This window comes from Anneissia japonica, unplaced genomic scaffold, assembly GCF_011630105.1.
Source record: "Anneissia japonica isolate Jap-2015-1 unplaced genomic scaffold, ASM1163010v1 scaffold285021_len193445_cov190, whole genome shotgun sequence".
NCBI lineage: Eukaryota > Metazoa > Echinodermata > Crinoidea > Comatulida > Comatulidae > Anneissia > Anneissia japonica.
The window spans coordinates 124,959-142,976 of NW_022718003.1; the positions used below are offsets into that span (position 1 = coordinate 124,959).

The 18,018-nt window shown below is 33.3% G+C and overlaps 1 protein-coding gene across 1 annotated transcript in view; it reads left to right on the forward strand.

Annotated features, from left to right (window-relative positions):
• LOC117110405 (protein retinal degeneration B-like) overlaps positions 1-18,018 on the forward strand; it is a 52,893-nt gene that overhangs the window by 29,312 nt on the left and 5,563 nt on the right. Inside the window, exons 4-16 of the mRNA XM_033253101.1 lie at positions 849-1,052; positions 1,243-1,488; positions 3,666-4,031; positions 7,787-7,882; positions 8,303-8,371; positions 8,847-9,141; positions 9,911-10,115; positions 10,958-11,471; positions 12,187-12,357; positions 12,540-12,683; positions 14,056-14,216; positions 15,384-15,497; positions 16,802-16,921. Coding sequence (XP_033108992.1) covers positions 849-1,052; positions 1,243-1,488; positions 3,666-4,031; positions 7,787-7,882; positions 8,303-8,371; positions 8,847-9,141; positions 9,911-10,115; positions 10,958-11,471; positions 12,187-12,357; positions 12,540-12,683; positions 14,056-14,216; positions 15,384-15,497; positions 16,802-16,921 — 2,705 coding nt within the window. The remainder of the gene's footprint in view (positions 1-848; positions 1,053-1,242; positions 1,489-3,665; positions 4,032-7,786; positions 7,883-8,302; positions 8,372-8,846; positions 9,142-9,910; positions 10,116-10,957; positions 11,472-12,186; positions 12,358-12,539; positions 12,684-14,055; positions 14,217-15,383; positions 15,498-16,801; positions 16,922-18,018) is intronic.

Here is an 18,018-nt window from a genome sequence, read left to right on the forward strand (position 1 = left end):
ACAAACCATTGATCACAATTTCTAACGTAATTATTATGATGTTGTATCTTACATTTTTTTTGTAAACTTTAATTGATGATTAAATGTGTGTTCAATAACTAATATAATGCGAGCTTTTGTGTTTTTAGTACATTTTGATGGTAAAATATTAGATTTTAAAATGACTATTCCAGAAAGCGTATGAAGTCACATTCAGGCGTAATGAGCGATAACCTACGTCTGTTGACAACAGAGAGCGCCACCTGGCGTCGTGACGATACAAATGTGGTACTCTATTCCTGTTAGCAGTAGTGCATTACGATGGCGCTTACTTGATTGAGATGAGACCTGTATGATTGATTTTCAAAGAAGTAATCTCGACTGATGGATTATAGAAAACTCGGCAATTTCATGGCTGCTCACCTTTCATTAAAATGATCTTAACTGCTTTTTGTGTTTTCTTCATTCAGAGCATTTTTAGATGCCGACATCATTAATAGGTTATCCGGAATTTATCTTTCCATGACTGTTGACAATAAATGTGATCATACCTGGCTGTGTGTCTTGTGGTTGGTCGTATTATGTAGCTTAGTCTCATTTGTACCTACTTCTGTATCAGCTACTAGAATACTGTTCTTTACATATTTATTGCAAACACAATTGATAATGCAAATTTAATAGGTTTTTCCTTTCAATGTTAGGTTGCTTTCATACATTTTTACACATATTATTGATAAAGTGTAGTTGATAATTAAAATTTTATAGTTTTTCCAATCAATTTCAGGTTGGTTTTTCGGGCATTTCTCTACAAATTATTGAGAAATACAGTTGAAATTGCAATTTAAATAGTATTTTGCTTTCAATTTTAGGTTGGTTTCGTGCAATTCTCCCAAAGTCAGCATTACGTGTAGAGGAAGAAGCATGGAATGCATATCCGTATACTAAGACACGTTTTACTTGCCCGTTTGTTGAGAAGTTTTTTATTGAGGTCGAGACATACTATTTACCAGATCGTGGTAACCAAGAGAATGTCTTCAAACTCACTTCTTCAGAGCTGAAAAACAGAATTTTAGGTATGTATGTTTTTTAACAATAATGATGTTTTTATTCTACTAATATGTACAGTAAGGTTGGTCTATGCATAAGGTAAGGAAGTTGCCATAACAACTAATCTAGAACTTATCTACAGTTATTGTGTGTACCCAAACTAAGTCAAAATGTAACTACAGTTAAAGTTTCACATCATATTCTTGTTAATTTTAGATTTAATAGATGTTGCAAAGGATCCTGTGTCCAGCAGCGACTACAAGAAACAAGAAGACCCAAATGTGTTTCAATCTTCCAAGACAGGGCGTGGTCCTCTACCGGAGAATTGGTTGGCAATTGCTGGGCAGAAACAAGGGGCTGACCATGGGTTACCGGAGGTTATGTGTGCCTACAAACTTTGCAAGGTTGAGTTCAGATATTGGGGCATGCAAAACAGGATTGAGAAGTTCATACATGACATAGGTAATCAATATTGTAGTGATATTAACCTGAGTGTCCCACCTTCTATTTGACCATTTAGGGTGAGCCCATGCTCATTCAGAAGCTACAAAATACTGATATTCCAAACACTCTATTTTCTGATTAGTAAATGTTTACGTTTTCGTAGGTACATCCTGCAAAGGACGCATGGTTCATAACTGCAGGGTAACAGGGGATGTATGGACCAGTGCAATGGGTTAACCCCTTTACTCGTCTCGAAAAATGTATTTGGTTCTTTAAAGTGCACATGAGCCAACTTTGTACACTAGGCCTACGGTGTATATTCCTTATCCGAGAAGATTTGTCCCACCTCCGGAACCATGGGCGAGCATACTGCTAGAACCAGCGCCAATATTATGGCTGTAGGTTGCGGTGACTCGGCCTTAACCACTCGGCCTTTCAACTCGCACAATGCATAATCCCATTTATATCTAGATTTGTACACTGTCTTTTATAACAATGAATCTTTTAATTGATTATTTTCTTTGTAATGTTTTAAAAGAAGTAAATATCCTTTGCTTTCTATCCTTTGATTGGTTATAACTCCAGGCGTAATCTCATCTTATCACATAAACCTGTAGGCTATGGCTAGTAGTAAGATGGATAATTGTAAATCTTTAAAGATAGTACCTGAATATTTATAACTCAAATTAATAGTTTTTTTTCCATAGCTTTCTGAGATCACCCAAGTGTTTTTAAATTGCAATTGATAGAAACAATTAGGGATGTAATTTATCAAATTCTATTTTTATTGGTGGAATAAATACTATGAAATTATATAAATTAAGATTTATAGAAGGTAATATGCATTTACATGCAATTGCTACTTTATAAATCTTAATTAGAATCTATGATGATAATTATATATTCTAAGAATTAGAGAATAATAATATGCAAAATGTCCATGATCGTTTCGTTTTATGAAACTATTAATGGTGGTGATGATGATGATGTTGATGATGATGATGATGGTAGGAGTGGGGTGGATGGTTGGTGATTATGGTGACATCAATCATCATGATGATACAGATGATAATAATAATAATACCTTTATTTGTTCTTTTTTTCCATATAAAACAGTGAATAAAAACAGTTAATAAACCAACAAATAAGTACATAACTATTAAAGGATAACTTTTTTTTTTTAAATTGTTCATGCAAAACATAAACTATTATAATCTAAGTAATTGTTGGCTAACATCTCATTTTCTAATAGAAATATAATTAATAATTATAAATTATGTCAAACACAAAAGCATACACATTATAATAGAGCCTATGTATTAATTTGAATACCTAATATTTTATCTAGTTAGCACAGCAGTAGCAATTAACACTTGCATAAGTTATAATTAATCTAGAAATGTTAACAAAAGCATACTGTGGCCCAGAAATAAGATATTATGCCTAAGTTTGAAATTAAATGAATAATAATGATGTTTGTAAAAGGTATTATAAGAAGTAGGTTAATTGAGATAATGTTTAAATGACAAATTATGCAAATTAGGAAAGCTGTCCATCACTCTATCTAGGTAAGAGTGTCATTTTTTGAAGTCCTTGACAACAACCTTGAAAATTAATTAATAGAAAATCATATTTGTTGCCATTTTTGTCAAGTAAAATCATAAGAAATACACACAAAAGCAGCCGAAGCAGCCTAAACTATTTTTTTCCAAATAGACGTGCACTTATTTCTTATTTTAATTCTTTATTTCAAAAACCACATCAAACAATAACAGAACAGGATGCCTTAAAATTTATTTACATGCCTACATATAAATATATAATAAATATAAAAAGGAAAATATACTTTTGTTATTGTTATTGTTATACAATCTACAGGTAATAAGTTCTTCAATAAAAAAAGACTTGTGATCGTTTAAAAATAAGATGAAGGAAGATAAGTCCTTCGGAGAATTGGTTTAAAATATGCATTCAAAGGTTCTATTGTAAAGTTCCAAATTATGTGATTTTAACATCTAGTAATTTGATGCAATGTCAATAAGATTAGAATAAATAATTTTATGTATGTTATTCTATGTGGAAATAAAAGAACATCAAGTAGTTATTAATGGATGATAGAATATTTGCATAATAGCTGGGATTATAGCCTTTAAGAAAGCTTAGCAAAATTACAAATACAAAATATTTTTCTATAGGTCTTAGGAAAGTGATGCTACATGCCCACCGGCAAGCATGGTGCTGGCAAGATGAATATCACGGACTTACTATTGAAGATATCCGTGAATTAGAAGAGAAAGCGGCACAAGAGCTGGCGGAGAAAATGGCTGCTGCACTCGAAGACGAGGATATCAGTCCGTCAGAGAAAGAAAAAAATAAGAATCGTTCTAATTTTAATCGTACTGGGTATGGAAGGTCAACTAGCAGTGAGAAACGACTACGAGAAACTAGATTGGAATCGTACAGTCAGAGTTTAGAATCAGATGAAAATGATGAGGAAAAAACAGATAATGCAAATGGAACATTTCAAAGAAAGTCTTCAAGACGAAAATCAGCCTCAGCAGGTAATATATAAATGTGTTTTACTAGAATCAAACAGGGTATGTTGATATATTTCTACTTGTAGTATTAATTCTGTATTGTACTGTACTAATCTAAAGGATGAAGGCTAATGCTGTAATTTTTTTTATAATACTCTATATTCTTGTGTCTAAGACAAGGCTTTAAATATAAAAATTACGATTAATAACAGGGAGTTGTCTCCTTCGTGCAAAACATATCTGTTTATCTCACGTGTGGAACTTCCGTCATACGCAAATTTACAAGTGAAAGGAAGCTACAAACTGCTTGTATGAATGTATACAATTTTAAGAGCGGGGAAATACGATTTTGATAAATATTTAAAAGCCCATAAAATGGTTTTACAGTACTTGGAAGATTAGCTGTATATTATTTGGTTCAGTTTTTTGCACGGTAGATGCAGTATCAAGACCATAAAAAGCAGCAAAAAGTAGGAAACAGGGGGTTGTCTTATACACCTGACATATAAAAATCGTCCAAAAATCTTTTGTAACTTAGGAGTCTTGTACGCAGATCACCTTATATGCGCAGGGGTGGCGCCAGCAGGGGAGAAAAGCACAATTCGTCGGGGAGAAAAAAAATTTATATGTATTTTCTACATATTAGTAGACTCTAAAATCGATTAAATAAGCATTTTGAAAACCCTAAATTGTCAAAATTTTCGGGGGCTTCACCCCCAGGTCCACTTTCGAAACCTTTTAATCGAAGCTCGACCATGCCCACTTTGCTTTCGTAGGGAAAATCTGACCCCTTGTCTGGGCATCGCCCCCCCCACCCTTGGGCAAATCCTGGTGACACCCCTGTATACTAGAATATACGGTATCGTGAAACAACCTATGTTATCATCAAAGCAGCTAAATGCACCTACAGAACCAACATCAACATATAAATACTTTTGCAAGATTAATAATTATTGAGGAAAAGTTCATACTACCACTTAATGCCATTCTGCTGAATAGTCTTCTTACCTTTCCACTTTGGCTGCTCTGCTTATTTTCATTGTAAAATCTCTCCATTGTATTCTGTCTGATGCTGTGTTGATGATTTTCTCAAGATCCAATGTTGTGTTGAGTTTTGTTGGCTGTGTTGGTTGTTGGATCTGAAGATTGTAGAGATTTTAAGTCTCTTTTTAGCATAATTGGTAGGTTACACAATGGCCTGACTCTAAATTTTGTGTTTTTGAAATACAGGTTGATTGCTCTGTGTGTAGGCATTTGTTGATATGTCTGAACAGCCACTATCTGCCTTTTAATAGTCTATTGATGTCGGTTTTGCATTAAATCTTAACAGTTTTTGTTTGAGATTTTGTGATGTAATCAAAATCTGATTCCAATTTCTTCTTAGTTGTTTTTTTCTTGTGAAAAAGTAAGAAACTGAATGTAGGCAAAATGCAGTAATAAATAATTAGAAGTATAGTAGTATGCGAACTATACAGCATTGGCGCGTAGGAAATGTATTTCAATTTTTCTGAGAAAAAAAAAATAAAGATGACATAGCTAGTTTCTTTTGCATGCTTTTTATTAGGGAGATTTGTTGCATGTTTTAAGGGCATGGCTTATTCAGTATTGTTATGCATTTGCCATCTTTCACTATTAATTTAAAACAATACTGCTATAAAAAATGAAAACAGACAATATTTAATATAGCTATAATGACGATTATAATCATAGAGTGTGAAAAACATCAATGTTGAAAAGGGAATTCTCACTACAGGTGATTTAAACACAGTGTTTCTACTTCCCAAATCAATTTAGCAAAATCTTCCATGCATAGAATATTACCATACCATACCAATACAAAAAGAAGACAACATATAATAATTAAGATATGTTGTTGTCTGCAAAGTGATGTGCATTTACAATAGAATAGCAATAAACACGCTGAGATAATCCAAAGGCTGTGAGTTGATGTTAGACTATGTCTCATTAGTTATAATATCATATGCATTAAAATGTTGCATAGCCGGCTAAGCTTAGAATAATACAAATTGAAGAATCTGGATTAGATTGCAATATATATATAGACAAACAGTGCCATTACATACCAACGTCAGCCAATTAGTTCCACTATATACATCCATTCATACACATTAAATAAGCACATAGTACGTACACACATTTCTATGCACATTAATTTGGTCTGTGTTTGCTGATCATGTATACATATGCTATACTCTTCATCTACTGTAATTTCTATCCACAAAGATGGATGGTAGGGGCCTGCAGTTTGCCTGCCTTCCATCTCCCCTTAATTTTTGGAAAATTATTCTTATATATAATATAATGTAAGACGTCTGAGAGTGCCATTTCTAGCCATCTAAATTTGAAGTAACCTTAGTCCCAATGGTGTGGCTGAGATAGTCTGGACAATCTATCTTCAGAAGTCCATTCTAGGGCCAACTCCAAATTTCTAATTCCTATATATGCCACTGATCCCTACTCAACATCCATGCATATGGCAACCATTCTCTTCATCTACGGACACTACCATGCCATGCCATTCTCATTATCATGTAACAATCATGCACATAAAATAATCATGCATATTTTATTACCTTCACCAACGAGGTATATATTTACCCCTGTCAGCAAGATCTTAGAAAGAGATGAAACTTTTGGGAAGAAAAGAACAAAGGACAAGATAAGGACAAGGTCACAGAATTTTTTTTTCTTTTTACCCATAAGCATGAAAAAAAACCATGCATGGCCTGCGTATTGTTCTGTATTTAGCAACAGGGCAGAAAATAATGGAATCACCCATCATACACGGTCTGTGTATTGTTCATTATTCGGGCACAGGGTGGAGGTACTATATTCACTTTATGGAGTGACTGCTCCAGTTAATTTGTTTTGCATTGTCTTTCTTTTTTTTCTCTCCTTTCTCTTTTGAAATTTTATATGCAATTTGTGAATCCCAAGCATTTCAGTCATATTATTAAAATTAAAAAATTAAGAAATAAAGTTTATTCATGTATCATCCATTTTCATTGTTCCTTCATTCAGGATATTATAATCTTCAGGTAGATATAATAAGCCAATTCATAGTTAGAACTGCATTTGCTTGAATCCAAGGTCAATCAATTATGTTGTGTGTGGTGTTTTTGTCGATTGACCTTGACATGTGCATTTCTAACTTTGAATTGCTTTATAAACAGCTACATCATTGTCCTATATTCCCTTTTCCAAATTGATGGTACTGAAATATTGATATACTTTTATTAAATATTTATTTTATTTTATTAATATTCATTAGTGGACCAGCCAATAAATTTTGTGGTGCTCTATAAATTTAGACTCATTATGATTCAAGAAATGAAGTTGTTGTTGCCGTGAGAACAGTTCTGGTGCAATCCAGGAACCTGGGATCAGCTTGTTTCTAACTAGAGAGTTTCCTGTAAAAGTATCCAGATACATTATGCATTTTCTGACATAGTAGTAAGCAGCAATCACGTGTAGTAGATTGCTTTCGTATTAGTCTGCGGTCAGCTTACTGGTATATGTTGATACTATGTACAAGGGACAAGGCTCATAAAAATGTGCTGGTTAAACAATGAGGATATTCCTCAAGTCATTGGTCAACCTGTTATAAATCATTATCCAGGCACTGGTAACTTACCTGTAAGCATCTATCTACAAACAACTATATCCAGGCACTGTTTATTATCTGTAAAAAGGTACTGCCTCTTATCTGTAAACAAAGTCATATCTTAAAATTCAGTTTTGCTTTTCTTGTTTTCTAGAAGCCTCAAGTAAGAACCAGATGATGGCTCAGTGGAGGATGGACAGTTTGCAGGCTGATTCGGATACCTCGGATGAAGAGTTTTTTGATGCCCAAGGTGATTTTTTGAAATGTTCATATTTCATCTTACGAATTATATTTTTTATTCCATAATTGATTAATTGCTGTTCGTACACATAACCAATGTACTTGCTGCTCTAAATATCTCTCTGTGCAGGTCAGTAACCAGGTTTATGTGAAGTGGTTTCCTGTAGTAGGTAACTCAAGGTTAAAATAAAATACTAAACTGTTTAAAGAGGGTTGTTCGTGCAAACCCCCAAAACCCACCTTGGTTACAGGCCTGCTGTGAGTTGTTTTAAGCAGGGCGTGCACTGTGCCGACACTGGTCGTCAGTAACGTGATGAGATGCGCACAACGGATAATTTTAAGAAAAAAAATACTAGTGTCTAAACAGGATTTGAACCCAGGACAAGCTACAGTTCCAAAATTTTAATTTCTTACATTTTTGTTCTTACAGAAGATATGGAGGATGCCCTTGAAGAGTTGACTCATTGGGGAACAGCTTGCAATCTCGGAATGGGTGATGGTAAGATTTTCTTTATAAGAGATGAATTTGAATAACTCATTATAAAATGTTAATTTAGTTATGAACGTATAATGATAAAAAAGAAATGGAAGATGATGGAACACAGTTTTTGTTGGTTTACAAAAATTATTAAATTTAGATAACATAGAGTTATATCAAAGCGAAATGGAAATAGCTCGTCATTTAAGTGTTTTATTGTATTTTTATCCTTGGATATTGTTTTGCGTACAGAATAAAGAAATACAAATAGAAAAGTATTAATTAGTCTTAAATCATGTTAGTTTTCAATTAAAATATGTTTTTTAAATAAGTATTGATCATATTCAACTTATTGCAAAAAAAAAAAAAAGAATAAATATAAAATATTGGCAGTAGGAAGTTGAAAAACGGGTTGAACTAGTTGAGTTTAGTTTAACCCCCTTTTTCAATGAGAATACAAATTCAAAATTTTAATCTAAAATTGTCCATCCTACAGATCTTGAAGCATCCAGTGATACAGCTGACCATTCAGATGAAGGCTCTGCTTTCGTCAATGACACTTCATCACCGCTACTGACCACCTCCACAAGTGTCCTGTTCATTGTCCTGCATGGTGGTAATATCCTTGATGGTGTCCAAGAGTTCAGTGCCAAACAAAGTGACATAAACACGTTTAAGGCATCGTTTGATGCCGTCATCCGAGCTCATTTTCCAGTCGCTGTTGATCATGTTGCAGTCCGCTGGGTTGCTTGTCCTTCAGTTTGTTCAGATGCCGTTGCGCTCCTTTCGGGGTTTGTCATTTTTGTTCTATCTCTATCGTTCGTAACATAGATATCAAAATGTGTTCAATTAACTTTCTATGACAAATACTTAAATTAATGATGATAATGCATGGACAAAAAAATGATTATGTATTGTGTTACGCCATGAGAATGGCTATGAAAGAACTGTAATAATATTTATTTAGGCTTACACTTTTACATCAGTGGCACACTTTGAAAAACAAAAGTTACAAAAAAAAAAATACAAGATACATCAACAACTAAAGCTTAAAACCAACTTAAAACAGCTTAAATTAACCCCCTCCCCCCCATGATTCAAATGTTATCTGTATTAAATGAAACATTGATATATTTTGAACATGCTACAAATCTTTTTCAGAATTATTCATGTGGTATACTGCAAAAGCTGGTTTACACTATTATAAATATAATAAAAATAATGAAATAATAAATATTCGCAACTATGATCTATTCAGGAAATGACACTTGAAGGTTAAAACCACTAGAAGAAGGCCACATTTGTGACGTAGTATACATTCTGTGATATAAGCATTATTATGTGTCTGTTGAACCAGGAAAATATTTTTCAATTTCAAAGCAGTATTTGCTTAAATAAATATACAGACTAAGTAATTCCATATATGAAAAATTTTTTCAAGACCAATAATTTAGTAATTTTATGATATCCAACCTTTGAAAATATAATTTCATCTAATAAAGGAGGTTTTTCTGTACATTTCTGATACATTTTAATTTGTGTTAAATTGTTTTATTTCAGTCTGAATCCTTACAGTATTAGTGCAAGGTACAAGTCAGGGGAGAATGGTGGGTCCGCTGCTGATTTCATCCCAATTGGTGCATTGCCGTTGCTCGTCACTGGTTGCCCCCAGTATAGTGGTCATGTGACTACAGTGATCAACAGGGCAAATATTGTGTATCATGAGTTTGTGAAGTCTCCGGAGGGGCAAGGTTTTAATGGCCAGGTAACTCTGATAGATAACTTGGGCTTGCAGAACAAGACATGTACTTAAAGAAGGATGGTTAAAGTATAGATATATCAAAGTTCTCCCAAAGCCTGATTTGCCGCAATTATTTGGCAGTATAAAATCTTGCAAGAATGCGTCGATTATTTCCAGCACAATAGAAAACGGTACCTCCTTTAAACGCTATACATGTCCCAAAGAAATACCCGAATAGATTTTGTACTGCCAGAAAGAATACAATAAAATAAAATAAATAAAACATCATTTTTCCTAACCTTGGTTGGGATCAGTAAGTCTCTCATCACGCAATAACACATTTTGATGGTAATCATGAGTTACAGTTCCACTTACAGTGAAATTAAGGGGCATTTATTTGAGTATAATCCATTTTATAACAGAAAAATTATTGTCTCCTTCGATTAAACACCCCCTCAAAATTCCTCCACAATGAACGCCCCTGGGGAATTATTTGAATAAATACAATACTTGCCTTTCAATCCATGAGCCCTTGGTTTAAATCTTGGCACTTTCTAACCCTCATAATGTTTATGTTAGAGCATCTTGTATATTTTTTTGTGTTGGGAGAAGACATTTTGTATGGACTCTGTAACCATTGACTATTTGGTTCTCTATTATTGACTATTGCCATTCTGTACTTAAATAATTCATTCTCTCCCTCCCAAATAATAGAACCATGTTTGATTTCCAAAGAAAAAGGAACTTTGAGGGGTGTTGTTGAAATGGTACAGTGGGAGTACAATAGTCGGTTTATCCAAATTAGTATCTTACAATGTCATATTTGGTGTGAGTAATCTATTAATAATGATATTAATTTTCAACAGATATGCTTAATAGGCGACAGTGTTGGAAGTATTCTTGGCTATGATGCACTATGCAGAGGCGTTTCCATACCGTCCTCAACATCGAGTACATGTGGAAGTCAGGCCAGTATTGATGACTCCGATGCCTTAACAATCAACTTCCCATCACCTTCTGTCCATTCTCCATCTTTCCCAAATGATCAAATTCGTTCCAACAGTCAAAGCTTCACCAGTGCTAATGAATTTAACTATGAGAGGCCAGTCCTCCGACGTAAAAGCGAGACAACTGCTCCTTTAAGAACCTCGCATCGTAAACGTTTTTCCAACCCATGTGTTCTGAAAGAAGTAAGCTTCACAGAGGATATGCCTTTACCCACGCCATTCTATGAACATACTGAGAGTGTGGCGAGTTTTGATTCTACGGTGGATAAGAACTTGCCTCGTCTGGAGTTTGAAGTTGGAAACTTTTTTCTCTTTGGGTCTCAACTGGGGATCGTTATCACTCAGCGTATGTTAACATATAGAGACAAGTCAGGTAAGAGTGATACATTCTATTGAATGCCTGCTAAGTTTACTTCATCTTTCTTAATGTTTCTAAAATTAATTGGCCAAGCTGTTTATATTTTTTTCATAAGAAATCGGAGCACTGGTTTCTGGAGAGTGAGTTTTGTGACGAGGTCAGACTTTAAACCTTTATACAAACTTAATATAAATTAATATAGATTCAACCATATGTTTTAAAATATTAAGTTAATATTTATTAATTTTTTGTTTTATAATTATAATTACAAGAAATTATTTTACACTGTAGTGATTTATAAATCCTATGAGTAATAAATGATAATATATAACATAAATACAGCAGTGTAAAATATACCAGAGCTTTGATGCTTTGAGTAACTGCAAATGTCTTATAAAATTTTGTAAAACCAAATATAATATAAATACTAAAATATTCCTCCAAGCCAAGATTTTTTAAAATTTTTTTTATTGTTTCCTATTAAGTTCATTTTCTTTTGTTGCTATTCCAAAAATATCACATACAGTCATCAAAGATAAAAGAGCACCACAAATGAGGCTAGATTTTGACTAGGGATGTTATGCTGGTATGCAATCTAACTAAGCTATGCGTCATAGGACATAGGACTCCACTAAAGTCCTAATGACCTGCATACCAGTATAATATCATACATGCCTTTTTTTCACGATAAATTTGAAGCAAAAAACCCCAAATATTTTTGTCATTTTAGCTCCACCACCAAAACCAGCCTGTGGACAAGTTTTTAACATGTTTCATCGGACCGATCCATCTGCCTCAAGAATTGAGCCACTTCTCCACCAACGTTTCTCTCTGCTGCCCCCATCATGGGTCGAGCGCTATCAGAAGTTTCCATTAGGAGATGGACATACAGTAAATCTTGGTAAAAATCACAGTTTACCTCATAATGTATTGGCTCATCTAATACTTAATATTTTTTTTTTATCTAATGATAAGAAGAGTAAATCTCAAAGTAGGCCATTTCTGATTGGTTGATTGATACATCGATTACTCAATAATCATTTTAACACCTACATTCCATTTTTACAAATTTCTCTTTTACAGGTGATGTGATACAGAGCAACTCTTACTTGTTCCTAGAAAACATAGCTGGGTGCTTAGCTGGGAATGCGATGGCAAGCCGCGGGAGTATTTGTAGCCAGCTGTCAATTGATATGGATGCGAATGGCGTCAGCCACATAGCAAGTTGTGAGTCATCTTTGTGCTACCTCAACATGTCGCCTCCTGCCTGTCATTTTTGTCATTCTCACATTATGCTTTTGTGGTGGCACACCACCTTTAGTCATTAATCTTATAATTTTAAGTTTTTTAAAGCTAAACTATTTTAACAGAATAACAAGCAAATTGTACTTGCCTTTTATTTGACTCTGCTAAACAGATGTTGCCTGTACCTTATCCTCCTTGATTTATATTTGCCAATCTGATGAGTTGTGTTTGATGTGACTGATAAAACATTTTTTTCAATTTTTTGAAAACATCAGGCATTAATTAAAAAAAAAATGATAAAAATTGGGGGGAAGGAAGCAACAATTGCATTCAAATTTATTTCTTTTTTTTAAATTTTATCTGATTCAATTTCTAAGTAAACTAATTACAAAGAAACAATGGAAGACAAAATGAAAGATCCAGCTGAATAGTAACAGTACGCTGGGTTTTGCCAAAAAAAAGTAAAAAACACTATAAGATTGGCTGTACAATACTGCACATAATCAAACTAGCACAAATACAATGATAAAGACTAACTTTAAGTTAAAATAATTTTTGGTTAAAATATTACTAAAGATAAGATGACTAAGATTCTAAAATTTGGGAGTGCCATTGGACATAACAGTTTGTTCCTCAGCCCCAACTCAGTAATAGAGACAAGGTAAACTGCATAATAAAAATTGGGAGAGAAAAGACAATTGCATTCAAAGTTTGAGAGTGCCATTTCCAGCCATCTTGAGTTTCCATAGATATAACATGTTGTGCCTTAGCCCCTACTCAGTAAAAGAGACAAGGTAAAGAGCACTTTGCAGACTAAACATTAACTTTACAGGCTTTCATTCAGGCAAGTAAATTACTTTATGCGACTATTAGCAGAGATGCACTTTAGTCACCTGATGAATTTCACTGCAATAATAAAAGCTTGCGGGTATATAGAATGAAGTTGTTAGTCTGTAAAGTGCTTTCATCCTCGTCTTTATTACTCTGCATCTAGACTAAAATAGCTTTCCAATATCTATATATTTAGTCAGTGTTTTTACACAGCCATCTCATATTCATTACTGTCTGGGATTTCATTCTAGTCACTGTAAAAACAATATCACTGCTCACGGTTGAAAGAACTTATTTTATAAACACATATGTTAAAAAACTTAAACAACTAATTACAGGTATTTCTTTCTATACCACACGTTTAGCTTCCAAATTCTTTATTATTCTTTACTTAAATCTAATTTTATTTATTTTTTCATGTACATTCTGTTATGCTTTAGTACTCTAATGTGGTGTAGACTGTTAGATGAATGTTTGTCTGAATGTTTCTGTGTCTAATGTAATGATGTTCTTCTCTCGACAGTTGTTAACTCCATCAGCAGCAAATGGTGGGGTGACAAGCGTTTAGACTATAGCCTTTACTGTCCAGAAGCTTTGCAGTCATTCCCTACCGGAACATTGCCACATTTGTTTCATGCAAGCTACTGGGAGTCTACTGACGTCGTCGCTTTTATCCTTAGGCAGGTAAGTGATCTCTCAGTGGTTCTATTAAGATGATTTATGTTTTAAGATGGAGTATGTAAGTGCTTTGAAATATCAACAAAAAAATAGGCCACACTCACTTTGTGGTGAAACCAATGCACCTAAGAATGAAGTTCAAGAAACACATCATAGAACAAGAACAATATACTTAAACGACTTAAAGGTGATATAACAATTTATAGTTAATTTTTCCTCCATTATTATAGGTAAACATTACATGAATGAGTATAACTCAAAATATAACTTTTTAGTGATATCATAGGGAAGATTAATAATAATAATAAAATCTTTCTTCTACAACGGAAGCTCATTCACCAAGGTGGTGTTCTTCCACGAAGCCGTATATGTACCTTTTACATATGAAAAAAAACATATATAAAATGTACAGATGATGATTATCAGATAATGATAATTTATTTATTCTTTTATATTTTAGTAATATTAATTAATTTGATACTAGTAAAAAATATTTTACAGTAAATATTTGTGTAGTTGTGGCAGAAGTAATATGCAATCTATCGTGTACCGGCTCCAGACTAGTTGTTATTGTTTTCTTATTGCTTTTTATTTGTATTTTATTAAATTGTTATCACGATAACTAAAGTTTGGTTAAGTCTGATAGGTTTCAAACTTTGCACAATGCAAGATGGTAATAAGAAAACTGAACCTATTGTTTTTGGAACATGTGTGAATATGCTAATTGTTTATTTGCATAATTAATATTTCACTAATCAGGTAATTTATGCTTGTTACCATGTTAACTAAAATTAGGTAAGTCTGATTGGTTTCAAACTTTGAACAATGCAAGATGGTAATAAGAATATAAAGCCTATTATTTTTTGGTACATGTGGGAATATAGGCTAATTGTTCACTTGCATAATGAATATTTCTCTAATCAGGAAATTTACACTAAATGCCATCATAATTCCCCCAAAAATTTATAATTTAATAATTTAATATTGAAATTGTAATATTTTTTCATGTGTTTGTCGTCGTCGCTATTTAGTAAATTGTTTGGATAATGAAAACTCCTACTTATCAGTTCTGGGGAGGCTACGCTTTTACTACACAGCGTAGAAGGAGAATTTCTAGTTATTATTGTTATTATTATAATTGTTATATTCAAATTATAAAATTTGCTATTTTAGGTATTCCAAAATGATCATTCAAGTTTGTATGCTGGGGACAGAAACATATCAATGTTCTCTCCAAACCAACCCAGAGAAAAGTGGCAGAGAAAACGAACTGCAGTTAAAATGAAAGTAAGTAATATAAAACAGATTACACAATATCTTTATTAGTCTGAGGTGCAGATTCAAGAATGGTCCACACACACCCCCCCCCCCCCAAACCCCAAATTTATGAAATTTAAAAATAAATTGGACAAAAGAATATTACTACCATTTTTCCTCAGCCACAACTAATGCTGGGACCCCAAATGTCCCTGCCTGGACCCCTCTCTATTTAAAATTCCTGGATTCACTACTGATTCCTATTTAGTTTTGAAAGCAATGTACAGTTTTACATAATAATGCTTAATAATATTACGGTAATATTCAGAAATATTTAAAAATCAATTTTAATAATATATCAATTTCCTTATCATCAATCACGTAAATATAATCATCTTAATGTATAAGAAACGGAGGTTGGAAATCAGAAAGACCTCCCGCAATCCCACAAGCAAGAATGTCTGCGAAAATAATCAGTCTTTCACAAATTTATGATATTTACATGGTTTTACAAGTTTTTACCACTCTATCATCAATTGTCTCCTGGAAGTCAGTGCTAAGAGGTATCACTATCTACAGCAATGAGATGGGTTAAGAAACCTCATTTAAACAGATCTCCCGGATGTGGGATCCCTAGATAATTGAAGAAACAGTTCCTATAAATAATCTTGTTGGTCCTGTCTATCAACACTTCAAATTGAAACAAACAAAACCCAAAGCGCTGACCCGTGAAGATTCTTGGTTACATATTCAATCCCATTCAAATCCCTAGTGTTTTATCTAAAATACAGGTTAGTGTACCATTGGTCTGCTGGGGATCAAGACTTGCGTGTATGTTACAAGAATTATGTCTGCTTCATCGTGCCCTTAGGGCTAACCATACATGGAAGTGTGTTTTTTTATTTAAGTAAACTGTTTTTATTTGGTTTCTACTTGTTGTCAAGAGATTTAATGTAGTCACACTTACTTCTGGCGACAGTGGGTTTTTACATTTTTCCAACTACCTGCATGGTTTTTCTCATCATTTTTTTTAAATTTCCTTATATACCCAATAAATAAAATGAAATAAATAATGAAACAAGTGCAGGAAATATACCCAATTTTAGTAATTTAAACAAGTTTTTCTGTGACATGTGAATATTGCCATAAATGAAAACACATAGGGTTGGCATAACTCAAAATATATACTGTATTATTTAGACTTATTGAAGTTATTGATTTAGAAGTATTGAATATTCATTAGAGGGTGGAAGTCAATGAATACATATTTTTAAATATAGTTTCCAAACTTTTGTGTTTTACAGACTTCTATTTTATTTTTGTTTACTTTTTAGCAAAGCACACATCCTAATCATCGTGCCAATGATGTCATGGTTCTAGAGGGTGATGATCAAATTATTACAGCTCGCTTTATGTATGGTTCACTTGATATGGTGACACTTACAGGAGAAAAGGTAACATACTTATATTTTCCAGTCTATTTATGATAATAATTTTGTATTTGAACAATCTAATCAAAAGAGGATTTTATAATAATTGACTAGTCTGATTGCTTGATGATGTTTGTGCAATTTTTAAACACCTCTGTTACTTATACATTCTTATAGCACGTGTACATACTAATCTATTCGGTTTCAACAAAATGTTTTGATCGATGTATATGTGTAAAAATTATTGCCATTTTGTTTGTTGAAACTTCTCACTATTAAATACCCAGGTAAAAAGTTGCTATTTTATTGGTGATCTGCTCCGCTAGCGGATCACCTATTGTTATTGTCAGAGATCTTCTTTTTTTTTCCCATTTCTTGTTAGCACGATATCTAAAAATTGGCACGAGATTCATACATGCACGCTTCAACAAAGATTTAGCTTGGCCTGGAATAGTCACAATAAGGTTTTCAAAGTGCGCATTTATGCGTGACGTCATCTACGCGCATTTTTGCGTTTTTACATTATCGATCATATCAGCCTAACCAATTGCCATTTCGAAATCGTATTAAGTGAGCATTAACTTCAAGTCAATGTTAAATGTAATTTACCCTAATTTTACGCATGCGCGTCATAACGCGCGCGTCAAACTTTTAAAATGCTCGAAATCACATTTAGATTAAATTAGAGCACGTTTCAGGCCATTTTGAGCATTTCAATTTTTTTTTTAATTTACCACTATGCGTGCGCATTTTTACGCGAAGCTAGAAATTAATTTTTTTTGGTCACATTTTGGGTTCCTGACATTGTTTTGACAAGTTTCCAATCTTTTCAATCACTCTATGGCCAATAACAATGCCGTACGCATGCATCAAACATAGTGACCTTTGAGCGCATTTGTGCCGATATACAATGAAATTTTGCTAAAATTAGGCCTAAGTTTAAACAGTTACAGCTCTTTAGGATGAAAGGTGACCCCCAATTTTTATTACATATTCTGAAAGCACATGAGTTGTAAATATGATTTTATAGGTCATAATGGCTGATCGGACATTATGACGTCATCATATTGCCATCTGAATTCAACAAACTGAATATTATTGATGACCTCATTTTAGCAAAT